This window comes from Heteronotia binoei, chromosome 7 (assembly GCF_032191835.1).
Source record: "Heteronotia binoei isolate CCM8104 ecotype False Entrance Well chromosome 7, APGP_CSIRO_Hbin_v1, whole genome shotgun sequence".
Taxonomy (NCBI): Eukaryota; Metazoa; Chordata; class Lepidosauria; order Squamata; family Gekkonidae; genus Heteronotia; species Heteronotia binoei.
Window position 1 is genome coordinate 88156018 of NC_083229.1, and position 20362 is coordinate 88176379.

Consider the following 20362-nt stretch of genomic DNA (forward strand, 5'->3'; position numbering starts at 1 on the left):
GAGGAAAATTATATTCTATTTGGAGCACAACCGCCTCTTGGATTCATAACATGCTTTTCTCTAGACAACTTCAATAGAGCATAGCATTCTTAGTTCATGCGAAATTAACTCAAATAAGTTCTGTGCTAAATTGCATAGAGTATCACACCTTGACTTTACATGTATTTGTTGTATCTGGTGTTTGCAATTAGTACTTCATTTTTGTAATAATATATTTCATGAAATAATAAAACATAGACAATATTGTTTCCACAGTGATTTTTTATTGTTTAGTTACTCTTTGAAACACTGTGGCCAGTAGTTGTTGTTGGCTAAATGAGATCACAGCAGATTCCTTACTCCATGGGCCTCTATTCATAAAATACATTTTGAACAGTGAAGAAAGAACTTCAAACTGTTGAGATTTTTTTTTCATATAACAAATGATGAAAATGAAAGTATCCATCTCTATTAAATTACTTTAACTATGGTGTTAAAAAATGAAGCCTGAATGACAACGTGCAATATTAAACACTCTTTGTGTGTCATGCTTCAGACTAATCTTGGTGTATTGTGCTGTCATATTTAATTTACATTTTCCTGCTAAATAATTTCTATCACTTATCACAGATGAATTAGATACAAGAAGAATTAGTAGCGTTACCTTTGATTCAACTGACTGATTTATTCAAAATATAGCAAATATGATTTCAAATGCTTCATTATTTATTTTGAAGGGCAACTTTTTTTTAACAAACATGGTTGGGAATAAAAGGAAATTAAGGAAATTCCATTGCTTGCCCCCAGCAAGCAATGGAAATTTTGCACCCACAACTGTTTCTGTCCTTCAAAACACGTGAAATGAAAAGTAATAACAGAACCAGGTCGCTGCCATCAAAATGATTTTTTACTCTGGCCTGTAGATGGCAGCAGAGAACCTGTTTAGAACTCTTCAAATTCACAGAGGAATAATACCACCAGTACACACAGCAGTATTTAGAATACAATTAGGGATCTCTCCAATGTTTTTCAATGTTTTCCCCAAGTGTAAACATAAAAAAGAAAAAAATATGAACATTGCTTTTTCTCTCTCTAAAAAGTATAACATTACTTCCCATATGTTCTTACTTTTCCCCATGTTAGGGATTTTTGTGTGGTCACATACTCATTCATACTAATGGGATTTTTTTTCTTGCACAGAGTTTCTATTCGGAAATTTCTAGAGCTAGCATGTAGGCATGAATCCTGTCCCCCTCAGAGATGCAGTTCGAACTCTATATGCCCAAGTGGAACCTGTACTTTCCAAAAACATAACAGTATTCCACAGAAGTTAAAACGACCTGTTGCAGAGAAGGTGGTGGGTCACAAGAAGAACAGTTACAGGTTCTCCACTTCTCATGAGACTTAAGACATGTTGGATCTGCTGTGCCAGCTGCAATGGAGTTCTAACACAAAATACTGTGAGTTCATGCCCTAGTCCTGGATTGCAGAGAGTGTGTGGGTCATATTGCAATGGCATCTGGCACAGCCTTAATCCTACAATAAGCTGAATGCTTCAATGTCACCAGTCGCTGCCATGAAAGCCTTTGCTTTACCTCCTTGGGAAGGTGGTTAAACCCTGGTGAGGTCTCCTACAGAAAGTACTGATATTTCATCATGCAGGCCACGTGCAGTTTGACACTTCGAAGGGCAGAGTAGTCAAGGTGCATGTTCTTATCCCATTCCATCCAGCTTTCCTCCTTCTAACTGTTGAAGCTGAATGAGAAATTTTCTGATCTTTCCTAATAAAGCCACAATTGTAGTTGAGTCCAGTGATGGATGGATGAAGAAGAATCTAGTACCTCTATACAGGTCCTCAGATAGTGGGGCAGAGACTGGTTTCAACCAGGTGTCCTTGGTAATCTTCAGTAGAGCTGGGATCATTAGGAGAGAAACCAACATATGTGAATCTGAGTACATGATCCCAAAGACAACATCTGGTGTATGATTTGCTGCCCAAGGATAGTGGACATCCCGATGATTTGTTCAGAATAGAGTAGAATGTCTTCCATAGGACAAAAAGTTTGGAAATACAAGATAACATTTGGGGGTTATAGATCTGAAGCCTTGCTGGAATCCTCAGGATCCAAAAGTAAAGATCATTCTGTTTTGAGGTAGTCAAAGCTGGATCCCTAACATGGGGAAATGTGTCACGCAGCCACCTATACTGGTGACAAGTTGAGAGCCAGCTGCGTAGCCAATAAATGAAGGGGTAGCATCAGAAATAAATCAAAAGCAGTGGAGACTGGGCCAGACCCAGGGCTCTTAATTTCATAGCTGGAGGCTGGGCCATTGGAACTTCAGGTTTCTATGCAAGAAAAGCCTGGCAGAACATAATTGTGCTAGGGTGCAAGGAACCCCACCCCAAGGGAGCAGCACAGCGGTTCAGATAATGTGGAAGTTTCCAGTCTCATGACTGACAGTACAACTAGTTAGTCTCCCAATAACTGTTTGGTACTCCAGGGAAGATTAACCAGAAACCAGAGTAATCCCTGTAGAAGTCTCTATCTACAGCTAAAGACTGATGATCTTAATTGAAATTCCTGCCCTGAGAGAGAGACTAATAAGATTGTGACCAAGGATAAGGGAATAAATCTTTGGAGGATCTTTGATGTCAGGATAAGGATGATGATTGATTCCAAAGAAAGTGAAGCATGAGTGCCAACATCGAGAAGGTCAAATATGGAGAATCATGCATCTGCCCTCCCAACACCAGAACAATAACTGGTGATGAGGACAGTAGAATTCTCATAGACATTGAAGCTTTTCACAGTTACCATTCTAAACAGGAAGTGAATCGTTATTGTTTCATCAAGCAGTAATCTGGTACAGGGATGCAAGTTTCACACAGCACTTTCCCTTCCAGTAGGGATCCGTCCCTGAAGCATTGTACCATTTCTTACAGTTCTGCTTTCTCTTTCGCACCCATTTTCACTGGGCAGCACATAATCTCTCTCTCTCTCTCTCTCTCTCTCTCTCATGTCTGTTTAAGAGCGATATGATGCTATATCACAATGGGGGCCATGAATCCCAGTGCTGTTGCACTGGTTTGTTTCAGTGTCATAGCATCATAGCGCTCTTAAAAAAAGAAAAGGAGGAGGAGGGATCATGCACTGGCCAGCTGGCACTCCCAAAAGCCCTCCCAGGCATTTCTCTTAGCCTGACATAGCGATTTCGATTCAGGCATTTCTCTTAGCCTGACATAGCGATTTCGATTCAAGAGGAGGCATTGAAAACTGCATGGAAACTGTCTTCAATAATGATGCCTCAGGCACCCCCCACTATTGGGACAGCTCCGGGACCATCAGAAAAGGTAAAAGTATTCCAGTAGCAGTCAATTACTATAACGAGTCTGTCTGAAATCACAGAAAAAACCTGTTACTGGCCAGTAACTGGCCTGCTGCCATACCGGAATACTTAGACTGTGTGAAAAAGTTCATTTTCTTTAAGGCTCATCTAATATTGGTAGAGCAGTGGAATGACTTGAAGCAGCCACCTCTGAGTTTGGTATTGAAAAGGATGGTTGGGCTTTGGACTGATGGTACTTGGTTTTCTAAATCTTTACTGGAGATTGAGACTGATCCTTCTTATTGGATGCCTTATAAAGCACATGTGAAGGAGAGTCCTTGCAAGGAGGTTTTGAAGCCAAGTCTCCATTAAGACGACGCAGAGGTAGGAGCAGCCTGCTGTGTGGCAGCAAGGGCTGCCAGTTTGTTAGATGTTATTATGGCTTTCTCCCAAAGGACAGCTTCCAAGCTCAGGGACCAATTTTTGGCTTGACTATTTAAATTTCTAGTTACAGATGCAGCTATTAACTTTGTGTTCCCCTCAGCAGAGGAGACAACAATTACGTCCATGTGAATAAAGGTTTTTTTCCTGTTATGTCAGCAACACTGAGAGATGGTCTTGTGTGCCACAGACACCTAAGCACTCCAGCATACTGTGGAGAAGGCTATATATACTACAACCAAGGCCTTTTTTGAGCAGGAACAAACAGGAATGCAGTTCCAGCTGGCTTGGAATCAGGGGCTGTGGTCTAATATGCAAATAAGTTCCTGCTGTAGAAAAAGCCCTGTGTGAATCAATGGTGATGTCAGGGGGTGTGGCCTGACTATAACTATTTACAACTACTGAACAAAACAATGAAGGAACTAGCTCCAAAAAAAGAATCTAATGTAGAAGAGTCCAAATTGATGCTGTTGCTATGGCAGATGGAAGAAAACTGTGTTAGATGGCATGATTTTTTCTGTAGGATACACTTAGTATAGTTGCAGCTGTGAAGGGAAGAAGAAGCAGAAGAAGAAGAAATTGGATTTATATCCCACCCCATACTCTGAATCTCAGAGTCTCAGAGCAGTCACAACCTCTCCCCCCCCACAAAAAAAAAAACCAGACACCCAGTGAGGTGGGTGGAGCTGAGAGAGCTCTTGCAGCAGCTGCCCTTTCAAGAACAACTCCTATGAGAGCTAGGGCTGACCCAAGGCCATTCCAGCCACTGCAAGTGGAGGAGTGGGGAATCAAACCCAGTTCTCCCAGGTAAGAGTCCACGCACTTAACCACTACATCAAACTAGCTCTCTAGAGTTATGGCCCTAAGCACTAGCTCTAGTTTCCAAATGAGGCTTTCCACCGGCACAAACAGAATCAGTGTGATGCTCGGTAGGGGTGTGGGAAAAACCAGGTATTTTTCAGGTCCAAGCAGTAACAGTAAGCAAAATTGGCATTTCCTGGTATTTCTGAATCCCAATACCAGTACAGTATTTAGATTCTGGAAATATTTGTGAAACCCAAATTTTGTTGGCTCCATTATTATTACTTTATTATTTATTACTTTAAATTTCTATCCAGCCCTCTCCGCAAGCGGACTCAGAGCAGCTGACAACATTCACAAGTTGAAACCAATAAAACATAATTACAATTTAAGATTTTAAAACCATTTTGTGGTGCTGTATCACTACAATATAAGCAAGTTCTTCTTTTCTGACGGTGATCACCTAGTACTCTATATGATGTCGGGTGGCAGTTCTTTCCTGGTTAGATATCAAAGGCCTATCGGAACAGTTCGGTCTTATAGGTCCTGTGAAAAGTGGAATGATCCCGCAGGGCCCTTATGGCCTCCGAGAGAGCATTCCATAATTCTGGTGCTGCCACCGAAAAGGTCCTAGCTTGCGTCGAACGCAACCTAGCCTCCTTTGGTCCAGGGATGGACAATAGATTTTTTGTCCCTGAATGCAGTGCTCTCTGGGGAACATGTGGAGAAAGGCAGTCCCACAGATAGACAGGCCACTGATCATAAAGGGCTTTAAAGGGCAATACCAACACCTTAAAACGGACTCGGAACACAATAGGTAGCCCATGCAGCTCTTTCAGCACTGGCCGAATGTGCTCCCATCAGGGGAGCCCCATCAACAGCTGTGCCGCAGCGTTCTTCACTAGCTGTAGTTTCCGAGTCAGTGTCAAGGGTAGCCCCATGTAGAGAGCATTATAGTGATCTATTCTTGAGATGACCGTAGCATGGATCACCATTGCTAAGTCGTCATGCTCCAAGAAAGGGGCCAACTGCCGCACCTGCCGAAGATGAAAAAAGGTGGATCTAGTAGTGGCTGCTATCTAGGCCTCCATTGGACTCAAGGAGCATATCCAAGCTCTTGACCTTAGGGGCTGGTATTAGTGACACCCCGTCAAGAGCCGGCAGAAGGATCTCCCCCCCGGACCACCCCGGCTCAGGTAGAGAACCTCCATCTTTGTTGGATTCAGCTTCAGTCAACTCAGCCTGAGCCAAGATGCTATGGCTTGAAAAGCCAGGTCTAGATTTTCTGGGGTTGACCATCAGTAGCTGATGGTCAACCATATCAAATGCGGCTGACAAATCTAATAATAGCAGCACTGCTGAGGCGCCCTGATCCAGATGTCGCATGAGGTCATCTATGAGGGGTGGGGGGATCTCCCCAAGAGGGGGTGGAGAGGAAAAGGTGCCAGGATGGCAACCGTCACTGTCCTCATGCAAAGGCTTGGCAGAACATCTCTGCCTTACAGGCCCTGCAAAACTGTAAAAGATCCCACAGGGCCCTGATGTCTTCTGGCAGAGCATTCCACCAAGTTGGGGCCAGGACTGAGAAAGCCCTGGCCCTTGTTAAGGACAGCTGGACCTCTTTTGGGCCAGGGATCACCAGCAGATTTCGACTACTGGAGAGCAATGCCCTTCCAGGGACATAGTGGAGGAAGCGGTCCCGTAGATACATCGTTTCCACACGGCTCAAGGCCTTAAAGGTCATAACCAAAACCTTGAATCTGACCCAGTACTCAACTGGCAATCAGTGTAGCTGGTGCAGCACAGGTAGAATATGTGTCATCCGTGGCGTTCTTGTCAGGACTCGCGCTGCCGCAGTCTGAACCCGTTGGAGCTTCTGGATCAGACTCAAGGGTAGGTCAACATAGAGCGAGTTACAGTAGTCTAGTCTGGAAGTGACTGTTGCATGGATTACTGTGGCTAGGTCCGAGTGAGATAGGAGGGGAGCCAGCTGCCGGGTTTGACGGAAATGAAAAAATGCCACCTTGGCAATATGTGTGACCTGGGTCTCCATTGAAAGCGAGGTATCCAGTGTCACTCCTAAACTCTTGATGGTAGGCGCTGGTGTTAGTAGCGCTCCTGGAAAGTCTGCCACTATTGAATAGCTTCATATAATCTGACACCATAGTACAACCCTGTGTCCAGTAATACCTATTACAGCTTCATTACCTCCTTCTGTGATGCTGGCTTAAGATATAACATTTATCTTACAGTCTGTTCATATTTAGACATATTCATTAGAAATAATTTATTTTGTCTAGAATCAATATTAACCATATGGTTACTGCCGCTTATTCTGTAAAATTTTGTAAAATCATTCTGTTAATGGAAGGGCAAGCACAGGCCAACTAGAGAGTGCTGGAATTTCTTAAAAGATGCACAGAAAACCTCTTACCTGGCATAGAAGTCATCGGGGGGAATAATTTCCTGGAAAAATTGTAACTGATACAGGTAAAGTCCAATTAAGTGGCCTGCACTAAATATAGCCATTAGTACACAGAGACAGCTGAATATCAGCGGATCAAATCCTCGGCAACAGGACCACCACGTACACAACCCCAAGAATACAAAGAAATATACAGCTGAGGTCAGTGATGGCAACATCATTCCTACAAAAAAAAAAAATGAAGTGCAGTTAGTGTTTTTTGTAAGTACTCAAGAGATCTGTACTTTATGAAAACAGAATAAGATGCTTTTTAAAATTCAGGCAAAATCAGTTATGTAAAATAATTCATATTTAGTAACAGAAACCCATTTTTCTGTTTTACTGCAGTATGTGAAAGACATGTAGCATAAAAGTAATATAAAAATACATTCTGTTCACAATTTTAAAAGTTTCTGTCATCATAACTGCAATGTCGTAAGGGATTTCCATCAAAAATTTAAGCTTTCAATCATCCCAGCCCCCATCTACTGTATTATGAAATTCAGGGGTGCATTTCACTCACAGGTTTCTACTTAACTGATGAATTTAACTGAAAATACTGAGGTACTTCAGTGCTGACAATACAGAAACTAATCTGAAAGTATTAACAATCCAGCTACCTACTGAAGAAGTGAGCAGTGACTCACAAAAACTCATACCCCGCCATGAATGTTGTTAGTGTTTAAGGTGCTACTGGATTCTTGCTCTTTTCTACAGCTACGACAAACTAACATGCCTACTCATCTTGAGCTGCTACCTACTGTTCATAAAGAGGATGGGAATAGGCATCAAATTGTACAACAGGTTTCACTCCAATAAAATACGACCCAGATTAATCTGTATTATTTATTTTAAGAACAAAATATACACTATCTTCTATATATAATAAGTTATAATACACGACTACATGTTTGTATGAAAAAGTTGAAGGCTCATGCCTCTTCAACATCCCAGCTCACTACCTAATAAAACAAAGCACTTAGGTGAGTGGTGTATACAGTCCACTGTTATTTTCTGATATCTATCCCTGGAAATTACACCCACTGTTTGAATTGGGGGGGATACACTTTTAAGATTTTTCTTAGAAAAGATTAGTGTGCCCACATCTTTTGATGTCTCAACCAAACCCACTGTGAGATCAGCATCCTATTAAACATTTTGGAAGCTACTGAAGCAATTCTGCACAAGTTTTAATAGTGGAGTATATATTTAAAATTAAAATAAACAAATAAAACTTACGCAAGAATCAAAGAACACTCAAAGACTAACAAAGTTTATTTCAGCACAAGCTTTCATGAATCACAGCACACTTTTCCTAGTCCATGATGTGCACAACTGTTGGACCTGATTTTATATAAAGTGGAAGGCAGAGGGGATGTCACTAAAAGTGGCCGGGGCACTGTATCAAAATTCCAAATATGACCATAGGCTCAAAAAAGTTTAGGGACCCCTAAAAAAGTTTAGGGACCCCTGCTATAGCTTGTTAGTACTAATTATATTAAAATATTCAAATATATTAAATTCAAATATATTAAAATAAAAATTCCAAGTTTAGACTACTTTTGCTTTCTCAATCTGCAGACAACATATCAAGAGCCTGCCTTGACAATGAAGGTCCAGATAACAGTCACTGCTAAATCCGGATTTTTCCATTTTAGGCAGGTGAGGCAGCTGGTCCCCTTCCTTGAACGTGGCGACCTGGCAACAGTGATCCATGCAACGGTCACTTCGAGACTGGGCTACTGTAATGCCCTCTACTTGGGGCTTCCCCTGTCTCGAATCCGGAAACTACAGGTAGTGCAGAACGCAGCAGCCAGGCTGCTATTGGGGCTTCCCAGGTGGGAGCACATACAGCCGGGACTGCAGGAACTGCACTGGCTGCCGATAGTATACTGGATTTGCTACAAGGTGCTGGTTATCACCTTTAAAGCCCTGTATGGCCTAGAACCTGCCTACCTTAGGGACCGTCTCTCCTCACAAGTTCTCCAGAGGGTACTTAGATCTGGATTACAAAATCTATTAGATATCCCTGGGCTGAAGAAGGCCAAATTAAAGACCACGAGAGAGAGGCCTTCTCGATTGTAGCTCCCTACTGGTGGAATCAACTACCAGAGGAAGTGAGAGCCTTGTGGGACCTTGCCCAGTTCCATAAGGCCTGTAAGACCACTCTCTTCCGGTTGGCTTTCAACTGACTCTGAGCCTTGTATTTCATAGGGAAATTGAAGAAATACTGTCGCCATTGAAATTAAATAACATCAAAGAGACTAGCACCAAATTATTCTGACTGTTCTAATTATTGAATGTGTAATTTTATAATATATATGGATTTTAATTGTTTGTTGTAGTTTTATACTGTGAGCCGTCCTGAGCCTGCTTCAGCATGGGATATAAATCAAATCAAATAAATAAACAAACAGTACTTTGAATATTATTAATGTGCTTGAATGTTGCCAATTGGCCCTAAATGATCAGCAAACTGTGCATGCCTTAATTCTCAATTTCACACACAAAAAAGTAAAGAAATATTATCCTGTAGCACAAAATCAGCCCTTATGGTGACCTATCCTGATCTAACAAGTACTACCAGATGGTTACTGAAAAAGCACATTCCACTTCCAAACATCACACTAATTAGTATTTCTAATTGGGCAGCAACTGCTGAGGGTAATCTCTAAAAATACTAAGGATAATGGCTACGCAACTATACCCAATATAAAAAACAAAGCATCTAAAAATACATCAAAATGTACATTTAAAGCAACTAAGTAATATATACAGCCCTTTCCCATTAAAAGGGCTATTTCCCAGGGATCTCAATGACTAAAAGCTCATTTCTATCTTTAATTTAAACTAATGGTTCTTGAGCAACAATCTAAAAGAACCTACCTGTTGAACCAAGTAAAATTGTAACAACAACTTTTCCAGCTGTGGTTATAACATTCCCAATAATTTCCTTGATTTTGGAAGCTATTGAGGCAATTCGTCGTAACAATTTTAATTTTGTTGTTTCTTCTTCTTCCCCACATTCTGCATCATCAAAATCTTCATATATTAATGCATCTTCTGCCTCTATTCCCTCTCCTTCATTCTGAAAATAAGAGAAAAGTATAGTGATATACTGAATTCACTACAACAGCATACCTTACTTTTAAAATACTCATATTAATTGCACATCCTGTCATGTATCCCAGTGTTAATTCATAAGTATTCTTTTCTCTCCTAAGTATACACCATAACCTCCATTTTGCTTCCTTTTCCTGTTCCCATAACGGCAATGTTTCTTTGAACTACCCTATATTGCCAAATTGTTACCCCTCTTATAACTATAGCACAAACATGTCCCCAGAGTATATTATCATCATCATCATCATCATCATCATCATCATCATCATCATCATCATCAATTTATTTTTATATCCCGCCCTCCCCCGCCAAAGGCAGGCTCAGGGCGGCTAACAAGACATGGTATGCACCATGATTACGGTAAAATACAATCATTACTATAAAACAATTAAAATAGTTAAATTACATTCATAAATTAAGTTAAAATTAGATAGACAGTTAAACCATTAGAAATTAGAAATTTCGGTGCTACAGTTCAGACTATGTATAGGATGGCTAGATGTCATTTCCCGGGTTTCATCTTAAAGCGAGCTGAAAGAGGGCAGTTTTGCAAGCCCTGGTCTAGTTTGGTCATTAAAACTATACCCAACAAGATGCTTATACCAAATTCCTTCACTTTACAATGCTGTGAGGTCCAATCTTATTCAGGAATATGATATTGGGGTGGGGGAGCAGAGGTGTCTGTCTTCTCCTGTACCACTTTCAAGTGTCCAAATATCCTTGCAAGGGTTTGGACTAGGGTGAATAGGAGACCCTCCCCACAACACAGACCCAAGAGGTATCAGATTTCCATAACATTGTAAAGTTAGGGAATTCCCAAGGTAAAATGCCAGTGGCATCCATGGGATACCATATTGTCTAGTTTGGCTCTGAGGAAGACAAATGGGCAGTAGCCTGATCAAGACACTGAATGCTCACTGAATCCTGGAAGGGGAGATTTTGGAGTGGGATCCAGTCGGATTTCAAAGTCCCCCCTCCTATGATCCCCTGCAGGCTCCTGCAGTAACTAAATATTAAGATGACTTTACTGAAAATGTGTCAGCAAAAGAGGCTGTTAGAGGATGACAGTTTTCAGCAAAGTGTTGTGTAATGATGAACATACAAAATTAATCACAAGTTACACATACAGCTCTATGTTGCATGGGCTTCTCAGACCAGTAGTTCCCTGTACTTAATGTTCTCCAAGGCAAAAGAACTATCTACTGTTGCAGAGCAGACACCTATGAAGTAATAACTTTGATAGCATGTAATGCATAAGAAAAACCTGTAACTTTATTAGAGTAGAAGCCTGCTAGCCCGTGTAAACATTTTCAACTTGGGACTATAATTTCAATTTTTCAGCTCTCAATGACAATGTTATTGAAGAAATCTCCATTCTTCATTCAGCTCTCAATGACAATGTTATTGAAGAAATCCCCCATTCTACTTGCAGGATCCTTGCCTGAAATCTACTTGTGTTTCTTTGGCTATACTCAAATATCACATCACAATGATATTAAACCTACATATATATGGTCTTGGCTAGTCGCCATGCTTATGCTATTATCCTCCCCTCACACTTCTCACACAGAGCATCATGATGGATCACGGTTTAAAACTAGCTGTAATTTTCTCATGACATACAGATAAAGGAATGTGGCTTAACTGTAGTTAGTACTCTCACCATTACAAGCCAAAATACTTTAGCTGGTATAGAATCCTTTGCAGGGAGGGGGAGGCAAAGGTAACCAATATCAGTTTTCAACCAGAGTGGGAAAGAGGGAAAAGGCAAAAATGAGGCAGACAAGTAAAAAGCTGATTTTGTGCACATTCAAGCTAAATTTTTATGTGACGTCTGAATCCAATATTAGTCTCTCTAGTCATGATTCATTCTAGAAAATAATTACAAAGCACAACTAATGGGTATCACCTATAATATAGCAACAACTACATTATTCGATGATACAACTGCCAGTTTTGGTTGCATTAAAAATGGGTGTGGGTGGAGACTTAGAGGAACAAATTATTTTAATAGCAAATCAATGCAAAAAAAAAAAAAGACCAGTAAATATAATTTATAATTTGAAGTTCAATCCCAGCAGAAGCTGCTTCAGGTAGCCGGTTCAGGTTGACTCAGCCTTCCATCCTTCTGAGGTTGGTAAAATGAGTACCCAGCTTGCTGGGGGTAAAGTGTAAATGACTGGGGAAGGCAATGCCAAACCACCCCGTAAAAAAAGTCTGCCGTGAAATCGTAGTGAAAGCAATGTCACCCCAGAGTTAAAAACGACTGGTGTTTGCATAGGGGACTACCTTTACCTTTCTAATATTTTATTATTTGTTCCTGTGGAGTGAAAACTATTAATCTATCCAAGAAAAAGGGAGCAATTTAATAACTTATCCTTCTGTTGGTGCTGAGAAAGTGATTCCACAAGGAAAACAGATTTGTTTCCCCTTTCAATTAGTCCTCTGTGTGCCAATTAACTCTTTCTCCTTCAGAGGACCACAGAATGGCCATATCACCAGTACTAACTTCTATTTTGTCATAAGTACAATTCATTTTCATGAATTTCAATAAATAACAGTGATACCTTTCAGAATACAGTCAACAGGTTATATTCAATAGGCACATCCTGAAGAGATAAACTCTATTCAGAAGAATTCTGCTATATATTATGGACTGTTGAATATCATTGCTAGGGAGTCCTGAATGATGGTACTTTGCTTAAATATTTAACTATAAAATATCTTTACTCTTATTGCAGTTAGGACTATATCAGTGGAAAAGTCAGGGAGAAAACGAGCTAATACAATTTAGCAGTATACCACAATTACTGGAATATTTTGGATTCTAATAGTCTGACCCTCTGACTCCTCCCTTCTTCCAGAAGTATAATTAGTTGTAGTAGGCATTCTGCAGAAGGCTTCAGTATACTTTTAAGCTTTAAAAAGCAGATCATACTAAACCAGTGTTTTCCCAATAACTGCAATATGCTCTCATGGTTCAGATAGTCCTCATTGTGGCCTGGAAATGAGCCATCAATTTACTTGTTCGCTCAATACACGGCTTTCAATTTACCTTTTGTCACTAACTTTGCTGCAATGTGAAAATTAACAAATTAATTTGCATTTTCCCTGTCCCCTAAAACTACAGGAAATAATTGTTTGCTAGCCTAGACATAGATTTTCCTATCCCTTCCCTAGGATTATATGACCTACATTGCAGTTCCCTATGTCTAGTATATCAGTCCTCTTAAATTGGTCAAGGCATTCCGTTTACCCACATGTGAAATAGGAAAGGAAGGTCCCCTGTGTAAGCACCAGTCATTTCCAACTCTGGGGTGACGTCGCATCACGATGTTTTCATGGCAGACTTTTTATGGGGTGGTTTGCCATTGCTTTCCCCAGTCATCTACACTTTCCCCCAGCAAGCTGTGAAATAAGTAGCTGCTAAAACAAAGCCTCTAAGAGCCACCAGACTCACATGACTATGTTCAGCTTGAAGCTATTGAATTGCACTGTTCCTGTACTTGATAGTTGGAATCCCCACCAAAAATCCCATTAGAGCTCTGTGGAGTAAAGAAGATTGCCTTCAAAATATCTCTCATTTACTTAGAGACCTCTTCTCTCATTCATTATTTAGAAACATTTCCAGAATCTCCTTGTCATATTCAGACAAGCAAGGAGAAGCATGTCTGTTTCACCATCAAAACTTCCTTACACTCCTAAGGTCAATGCAGCTGAAAGTGTAGGCAGACACCATCTCATATTACACCAGAGAATCATGATGGGAAAAGTACAACAAAATGGCATTTCTCAATTCTATAAAGGGGTAAAAAATGAATGCTGGAAGAGTTGTGGACAAGTAGGTGATTATATACACTGTTCTGGAGTGCCTGGTAGTTGCTTCAGATGGCCAGTTTGGAGCAGCTTGCAGCCACCCCAAAGAGAAGCAGTTGGAAATGGAGCGCCCCAGAGCTTCTGGACGGCGCTTGGGGAAAGGGGCAGGCTGTGGGCACCCGGGGAGCTTCTGGAAAGCTCACGCATCCCGGCCGCAGCTCCCTGGGTGCTTTCCAGGCACTTCCTGACCTTTCAGACAGCTGGGAGGCACCTCAGAGGTGCTGTAGCAAAAAGGCACCACTTTTGAAGTGATGTCTTTTTGAGCCTGGTGGATCAGCCCAGAGGACGGGATAAGTACGGGACAGGGGCGGGTGGCAGATGTTGCTGTCTGGAGGGGTTTTTGGGATCAACTTCAGAGTTGACTCTGAGTCGACCCAAAGTGCTGGTCTGTACTCAGCCCACGTGTCTATCTCTCCCTAATACCACCTGAAGTATGCACCACTGTATATACAGATTGAATGTCAGACAAGGGTTAGGAGAGTGCATGTGAATAGGTTATGCCTATGTATTCTCCCCTGACATCCTGAGTAACACCTCTTTGCTCATCTGGATTCTCTTCCTCTTTCTCCAAGTTCAGGGAATGAGTTCAAATGCCAAGTCCTATAAATGATGACAGAATCTGTCCCCAAATTTCCCTCATATTTGTACTCTGCTTTTAATGTATACCCACAACCTTGCTTGTCTTAGCCCTTCCTTGGAAGTCCCTGTATCCTTCAGCTGGTTTTATTTTCCAATGTAGCCATAGAGGTTTTTGTTGTTGGGGGTTTTTTCATGCTTGACAGATGTTGCATGCCCTACTTCTTCACTTTCATTTCCCTTGAATTTGCTTTCTGGATTCTTGGCTGCCCAAATGCTGGGAACTCCTGACTGAAAATCTGTGCAGATAGGTAGTTATAAACCCAACTTCTTCCTAACCCTAATGCTTTGGGTACTTGTCTTCCCATTCCTAAATGATGCATGTTTCACAGTGTGGGGGAACATTTGTAATAGTTTATTTTAACATGCACATTCCAGAGTTGACTGTTTGAGTGTGCTACTTACTCTCATCAATAAAACACTCTGAGTTCTATTGACAGTCTCAGTACTTCATCAAAATTCACCCTAGGAACCTTGTCACTTTGCCAGAGATCTTTATAGTCATTTGTGTATGTCATCACTGAGACTGGGCACAGAAGCAAACAAGAGGAGCTGGTCTGACATAGAGGACAGAGAAGGAAAAGCCTTTCTAGGAATCCAGAATATTTCACTTTAATCCATTGCTTTATCAGACAGCAAGAGAGAAAACAAAACAAGTTGACTTCCTGGCTTCCTTAGTTCTCAGAACAATTCACTCTGTGGAAATGTTGCACCTCTAATCTCACTTTTTTGGTTGCCCTGTATTAACAAATGGGAATATGCCTGTTATTATTCCAAACCAGGGTAAAGCTCAGATTTACTTTGAGGTGCTTCCATAAATCTGACAGCTGATAATGCTAAGTGATTTTTTTAAAGGCTGTGATTTATACATGAAACTCCCAGCATATCATGTTCACTAATCACAGATCACAATCAGATTTCAAGTTCAGGTTCCATTGCTCTATATGTGTAAATCACAGATCAAGTTTTTAACAGTATCAATATTACTGATCCAGTGATTTCTTCTGTTTCTTAAAGAGCAGCAGCAGCATCTCTGCCCCCATGCCATGCAGCAAACTGGTTTTGAAATCCACCAGAGTTCCAGAAATGTGTGGCATGCCACAGGAGATTGGACAAATAGATGATAGATAAATAGATGATTGATAGATGACAGACAGATAGAAAGATGATAGATGGATAGAAAGATGACAGATAGGGGAAGGGGGGGGGAGATAGAGATAAATGATTTCACAAAAGAAGTGTGCAGGCTCTTTGACATGAACATTTTTCTTTAGCTCCCAGCCACTGAACATAATTAAAAGAGGGTGGAAAGAAATTTTCAGCCATAGCAGGATTGTGTACTTTGTAATCGCAAAACTCTAGATATGCTGATTAAACTCAAACAATCTCCATCTGAATGCTTGTGGCATTTGTCAAGTTTCTATGTAATGGGTCTCCATGACAACTTTCAGACAAACTAGAATGTACTATAAGGTTCTTCAGACATTTTGGGTTAAGTTCTAAAACTCACCACTAAATATAATTTTTAAAAACTGCCAAATACAGATAAAACACAGGCAGGAAGCATCAATGCTTCAGTGGCAGCTGTGACTGCTACTACTGTGTTCAGGGCCAGAAAATCCATTAGTTATATTTGAGGCTGCTTTATTAACATCCAGCTTTTAAATGTTTCCTCTGATACAGTATAAACATTGATGTACTGAGATAGCCTCTCAGATCTCACTGACACACAAACAAACAAGCCGCCATGGTCAGAATTAAATTCCGTTCTTGCAAGAGACTAATAAATTCATAAACATGCCATATGTTAGAAATTAAGTAACATTTGGATTTGGGGGAAGCATGTTAGAGAAAATGTGATAAACTGGAAGGGATGTCAGAGAAGGACTGGAAAGGCCAGGATTCAAATCCCTATTCAGCTTAAAACTCACTGAGTGAACTTGGACCAGTCTCTCTCTCACACACACACACATACACATATTCTCACTCTAACGCCTCACAAGGTGGTTATAAGAATAAAATGGAAGAGAGAACCCTTCTTTGAACAAAGGATAAAACAATGCAATAAACCGATATGTAGAAAAATATATATTACTATTATGATTTCATATTTTAATTACTGTTTGAATCAGATGACTTGTGACAGTTTATTTATTTTAGTATAATTTTTATCCCACTCTTCCTATAGAGAGCTCAGACTGTCATACCTTGTTCTTTTCTCCTTCATTGTTTTATCCTCACATACACAACCCTGTGAGGTGAATTAGGCTGAGATGAAATGATTGGTTCAAAATCACCCACAGCTCTTCATGACAGACTGGGGATCTGAACCTCGCCTCCCAGATTCTAGTCCAACACTAACTGTTATATCATAGTGGAGTCCATATAAGAATTATACTAACGGTCTTAACATATAGTGCTTTCACAGTTGATTTGATAAGCTTACAACAGAGAGCCAGTTTGGTGTAGTGGTTAAGTGTGCAGACTCTTATCTGGGAGAACCAGGTTTGATTCCCCACTCCTCCACTTGCAGCTGCTTGAATGGCCTTGGGTCAGCCAGAGCTCTCGCAGGAGTTGTTCTTGAAAGGGCAGCTTGTGTGAGAGCCCTCAGCCCCACCCACCTCACAGGGTATCTGTTGTGGGGGGAGAAGATATAGGAGATTGTAAGCCGCTCTGAGTCTCTGATTCAGAGAGAAGGGCGGGGTATAAATCTGCAGTCTTCTTTTTCTTCTTTTTTTATAGGATTACATATACTTGACCATCCAGGTACTCTTAACTGCCTACAACAAAGCCTGTGTGAAGCTCTATGAGGTTTTTTTTTCCAGTCAGAAATTAGGGAATTGAATTTTAAAAGAAACAGCTCTGATGCATGATAATGCACCTAGGTTATCTAAATTTATTCATAAAAGATTAGTCATCAGTTCTAAGAACAGTTTTGTATCTGCTGCCCACTTAGAAACCATTCATAAAATATTATTAGAAATAGAATTTATACAAATACTTCAGAATTCCATGTGAAACGCTCTGAATTTGAAATGAAATAGAACTCTGAATTACCAAATTGTTTTAATAAAATACTCATAAATTAGGATATACTATTTTTACACCTGTAGAATTCAATAGAGAATTGTATCCCTGATGCAGAACTTTGCAGTTCAATGAGCACTGACATTCAAATATATCAACAGATAGCAAACAATTTTCAATTGTTTCATATCAAGTTTAGGGGCATGTATCAAGTTTAGGGGTATTCAGATTCAGGGGTTTTGGGGAGTCTCAAAATTTTCAACTCCATTATTGTGGCACTGCAAGTTTAAAAGGACTGATCTCAAAACACACAGTCACAACAAATCCAAAAGGGGGAGATTTTGCAAACTTTGTGCAGGAAAATGGGAAGGGAACACAAAGGGACACCAGCAAAGGGGGGGGGGGGCTTTTGAAACTGACAAGACTAATTTGAAACTTACAACAGCAGCAAGGAAGCCGACAAAAAAACCCTTCAAACACAGAAACAAAAAAAAAGAAAAGAAAACATAACCCCTGGGAGCCTGCAATGCTGGCTCCAAATCTTCCCAGAAAACCCTGACTATATCCTGAAATTTCTTTTTTTGTGGGGGTTCCCCCCCTGTTTTTTTTTTTTAAACCCTGGCTATCTTTGGGATGCCAAAATATACCTGAAAAATACCACTTCAGTTCAGGTGTATCTGAATGCACATCCCTAATCAAGATGAATGACTCATATTTCAACTGTAGATAACTGGTGACTAAACACACTTTGAACAGCAGTATGTTATTAATTGACACTAGTTAATCATTAATGGTTTTGCATGGAAAATAAGATCATTGTATCCTTTCCCCAACATTGCTTTAAAACTATACATGGGATGTTTTGTTCAGTTGCACAGTCGAGTCCAATTCTTTGTGACCCCATGGACAAAGTCATGTTAGGCCCTCCTGTCTTCCACCATCCTCCGAAGTCTGCTTAAATTCGTGTTTGTTACATCAGTAACACTGTCCAGCCATTTCATCTTTTGCCGTCTCCTTCTTTTGCCTTCTGTCTTTCCCAGCATTAGGATCTTCTCCAGTGAGTGCTCCCTTCTCATTTGGTGGCCAAAGTATTTGAGCTTCAGCTTCAGCATCTGACCTTCCAGGGAACAGTCTGGGTTGATTTTCCTTAGGACTGACTGATTGGATCTTCTTGCAGTCCAAGGGACTCTCAAGATTCTTCTCCAGCACCACAGCATCTATTCTTCTGCGCTCGGCCTTCCTTATGGTCCAGCTCTCACAGCCATATATTACTACTGGAAATTCAACTGCTTTGACTATACGGACTTTTGTTGGCAGGATGATGTCTCTACTTTTTATTATACTGCCCAGGTTTGCCATAGCTGTACATAGGATGTACAAGAGCATAAAGAGGCAAATCATTCTTTGGCTCTTTCCAAATAACTCCCAATGGAATTTGGTATAGTAAAGCTGGCTAGGAACTTGACACAGGCAATGCAGTGTTTCCCCTACATCAATTTTGTACAGAAATAATAAGGAATGAAAATGATTAAGTGAATGTGATATTTCTGAAACAGCATAAAGGGCCTTTTATACTAGCACCATGTGCAGCTTTGTTTGCCGATTCCTGACTCTCCTCCCAAATTTAGCTGCAATGCTGTAAATCAAAACTGGAGGAACAGTCTCCTAAACAGCACGTTGCATTAGCAGCCTCTAATGCATGTTCGTTTCAGAACTCAAATCAATTAAGGCCAACCATAGGATGCTGGGCATACATTAATGCCAAGCCTAAATACAATATTTATCAGTTCTACATCCTTGCTCAGTGGAACAGCTGCTGAAGGGCAAACTTTTAAAAAATACTCTTTTATTTCATTAATATACTTCAGTTATTTTTAAACAGAATTTCAATATAGAAACATTTCAGTGTTTTTACTTGTTTTCTTTGATTATCGTAAAGCTAGCTAGGACTTTATCTACAATTTTAGATACATGTGTTTCTCTGCTTAGGAAAAAGCCATGCATAGGTTTTGTATGCACCAGAAGATATGCACTATCACCTCTGTAGAACAGAATACCAATATTTCTTGAGTAATGAATCTAACTTTAAATTGCATTTCAACTATAATTCATCACAATTATAGTAAATTTTAGAATTTTATTTGAGACTGAAATGATAGCTATTTTACTGCAAGTGCACCAGTGCGGCATAGAGTATTGGACTAAGGTCTGGGATACTCATGTCTAAATACTCATTTTGCCATGGAAGCTTGCTGGGTGGCATTAGGTACCAGAAAGGGTAACTTTTCATATAGATATATATCTATGGGGCCAGGAATGTTGGTTAGAAATGGGTAAGGCTTTTAAAACTGGGTTTAAGAAATAATCCCGAAGGATTATTTTATGTGAATAACAATACTTCTGTGACTTACTACTTTGCAACTTTTGATCCTGGTAGTAGTTTTCTGTGCATACAGACCTCCATCATCTTGGACAGACTATTTTAAAAGAAGCACCAGGAGGAAGGGAAGGGCAGTTAGCTGGCATGGCTGCTCCCTTAGCGGTACACAGGGAGTAAATTGTCCCCATGGTAACCAGGTGCTAGAAAGCAGAAGACACAGAAACAAGGCCTCAGAAAGGAAGCTTGAAGTGCTGACCCTTCCAGTGGAGAATTCCTACAAAGGTCATGTGGTAGCAGTGGTTGAACAG

General features: G+C 40.4%; 1 protein-coding gene across 1 annotated transcript in view; it reads right to left on the reverse strand.

Annotated features, from left to right (window-relative positions):
* PIEZO2 (piezo type mechanosensitive ion channel component 2) overlaps positions 1-20362 on the reverse strand; it is a 399620-nt gene that overhangs the window by 147857 nt on the left and 231401 nt on the right. The window contains exons 6-7 of the mRNA XM_060244021.1: positions 9899-10100; positions 6983-7196 (exon numbers count right to left, since the gene is read on the reverse strand). Of these exons, the coding sequence (XP_060100004.1) occupies positions 6983-7196; positions 9899-10100 (416 nt within the window). The remainder of the gene's footprint in view (positions 1-6982; positions 7197-9898; positions 10101-20362) is intronic.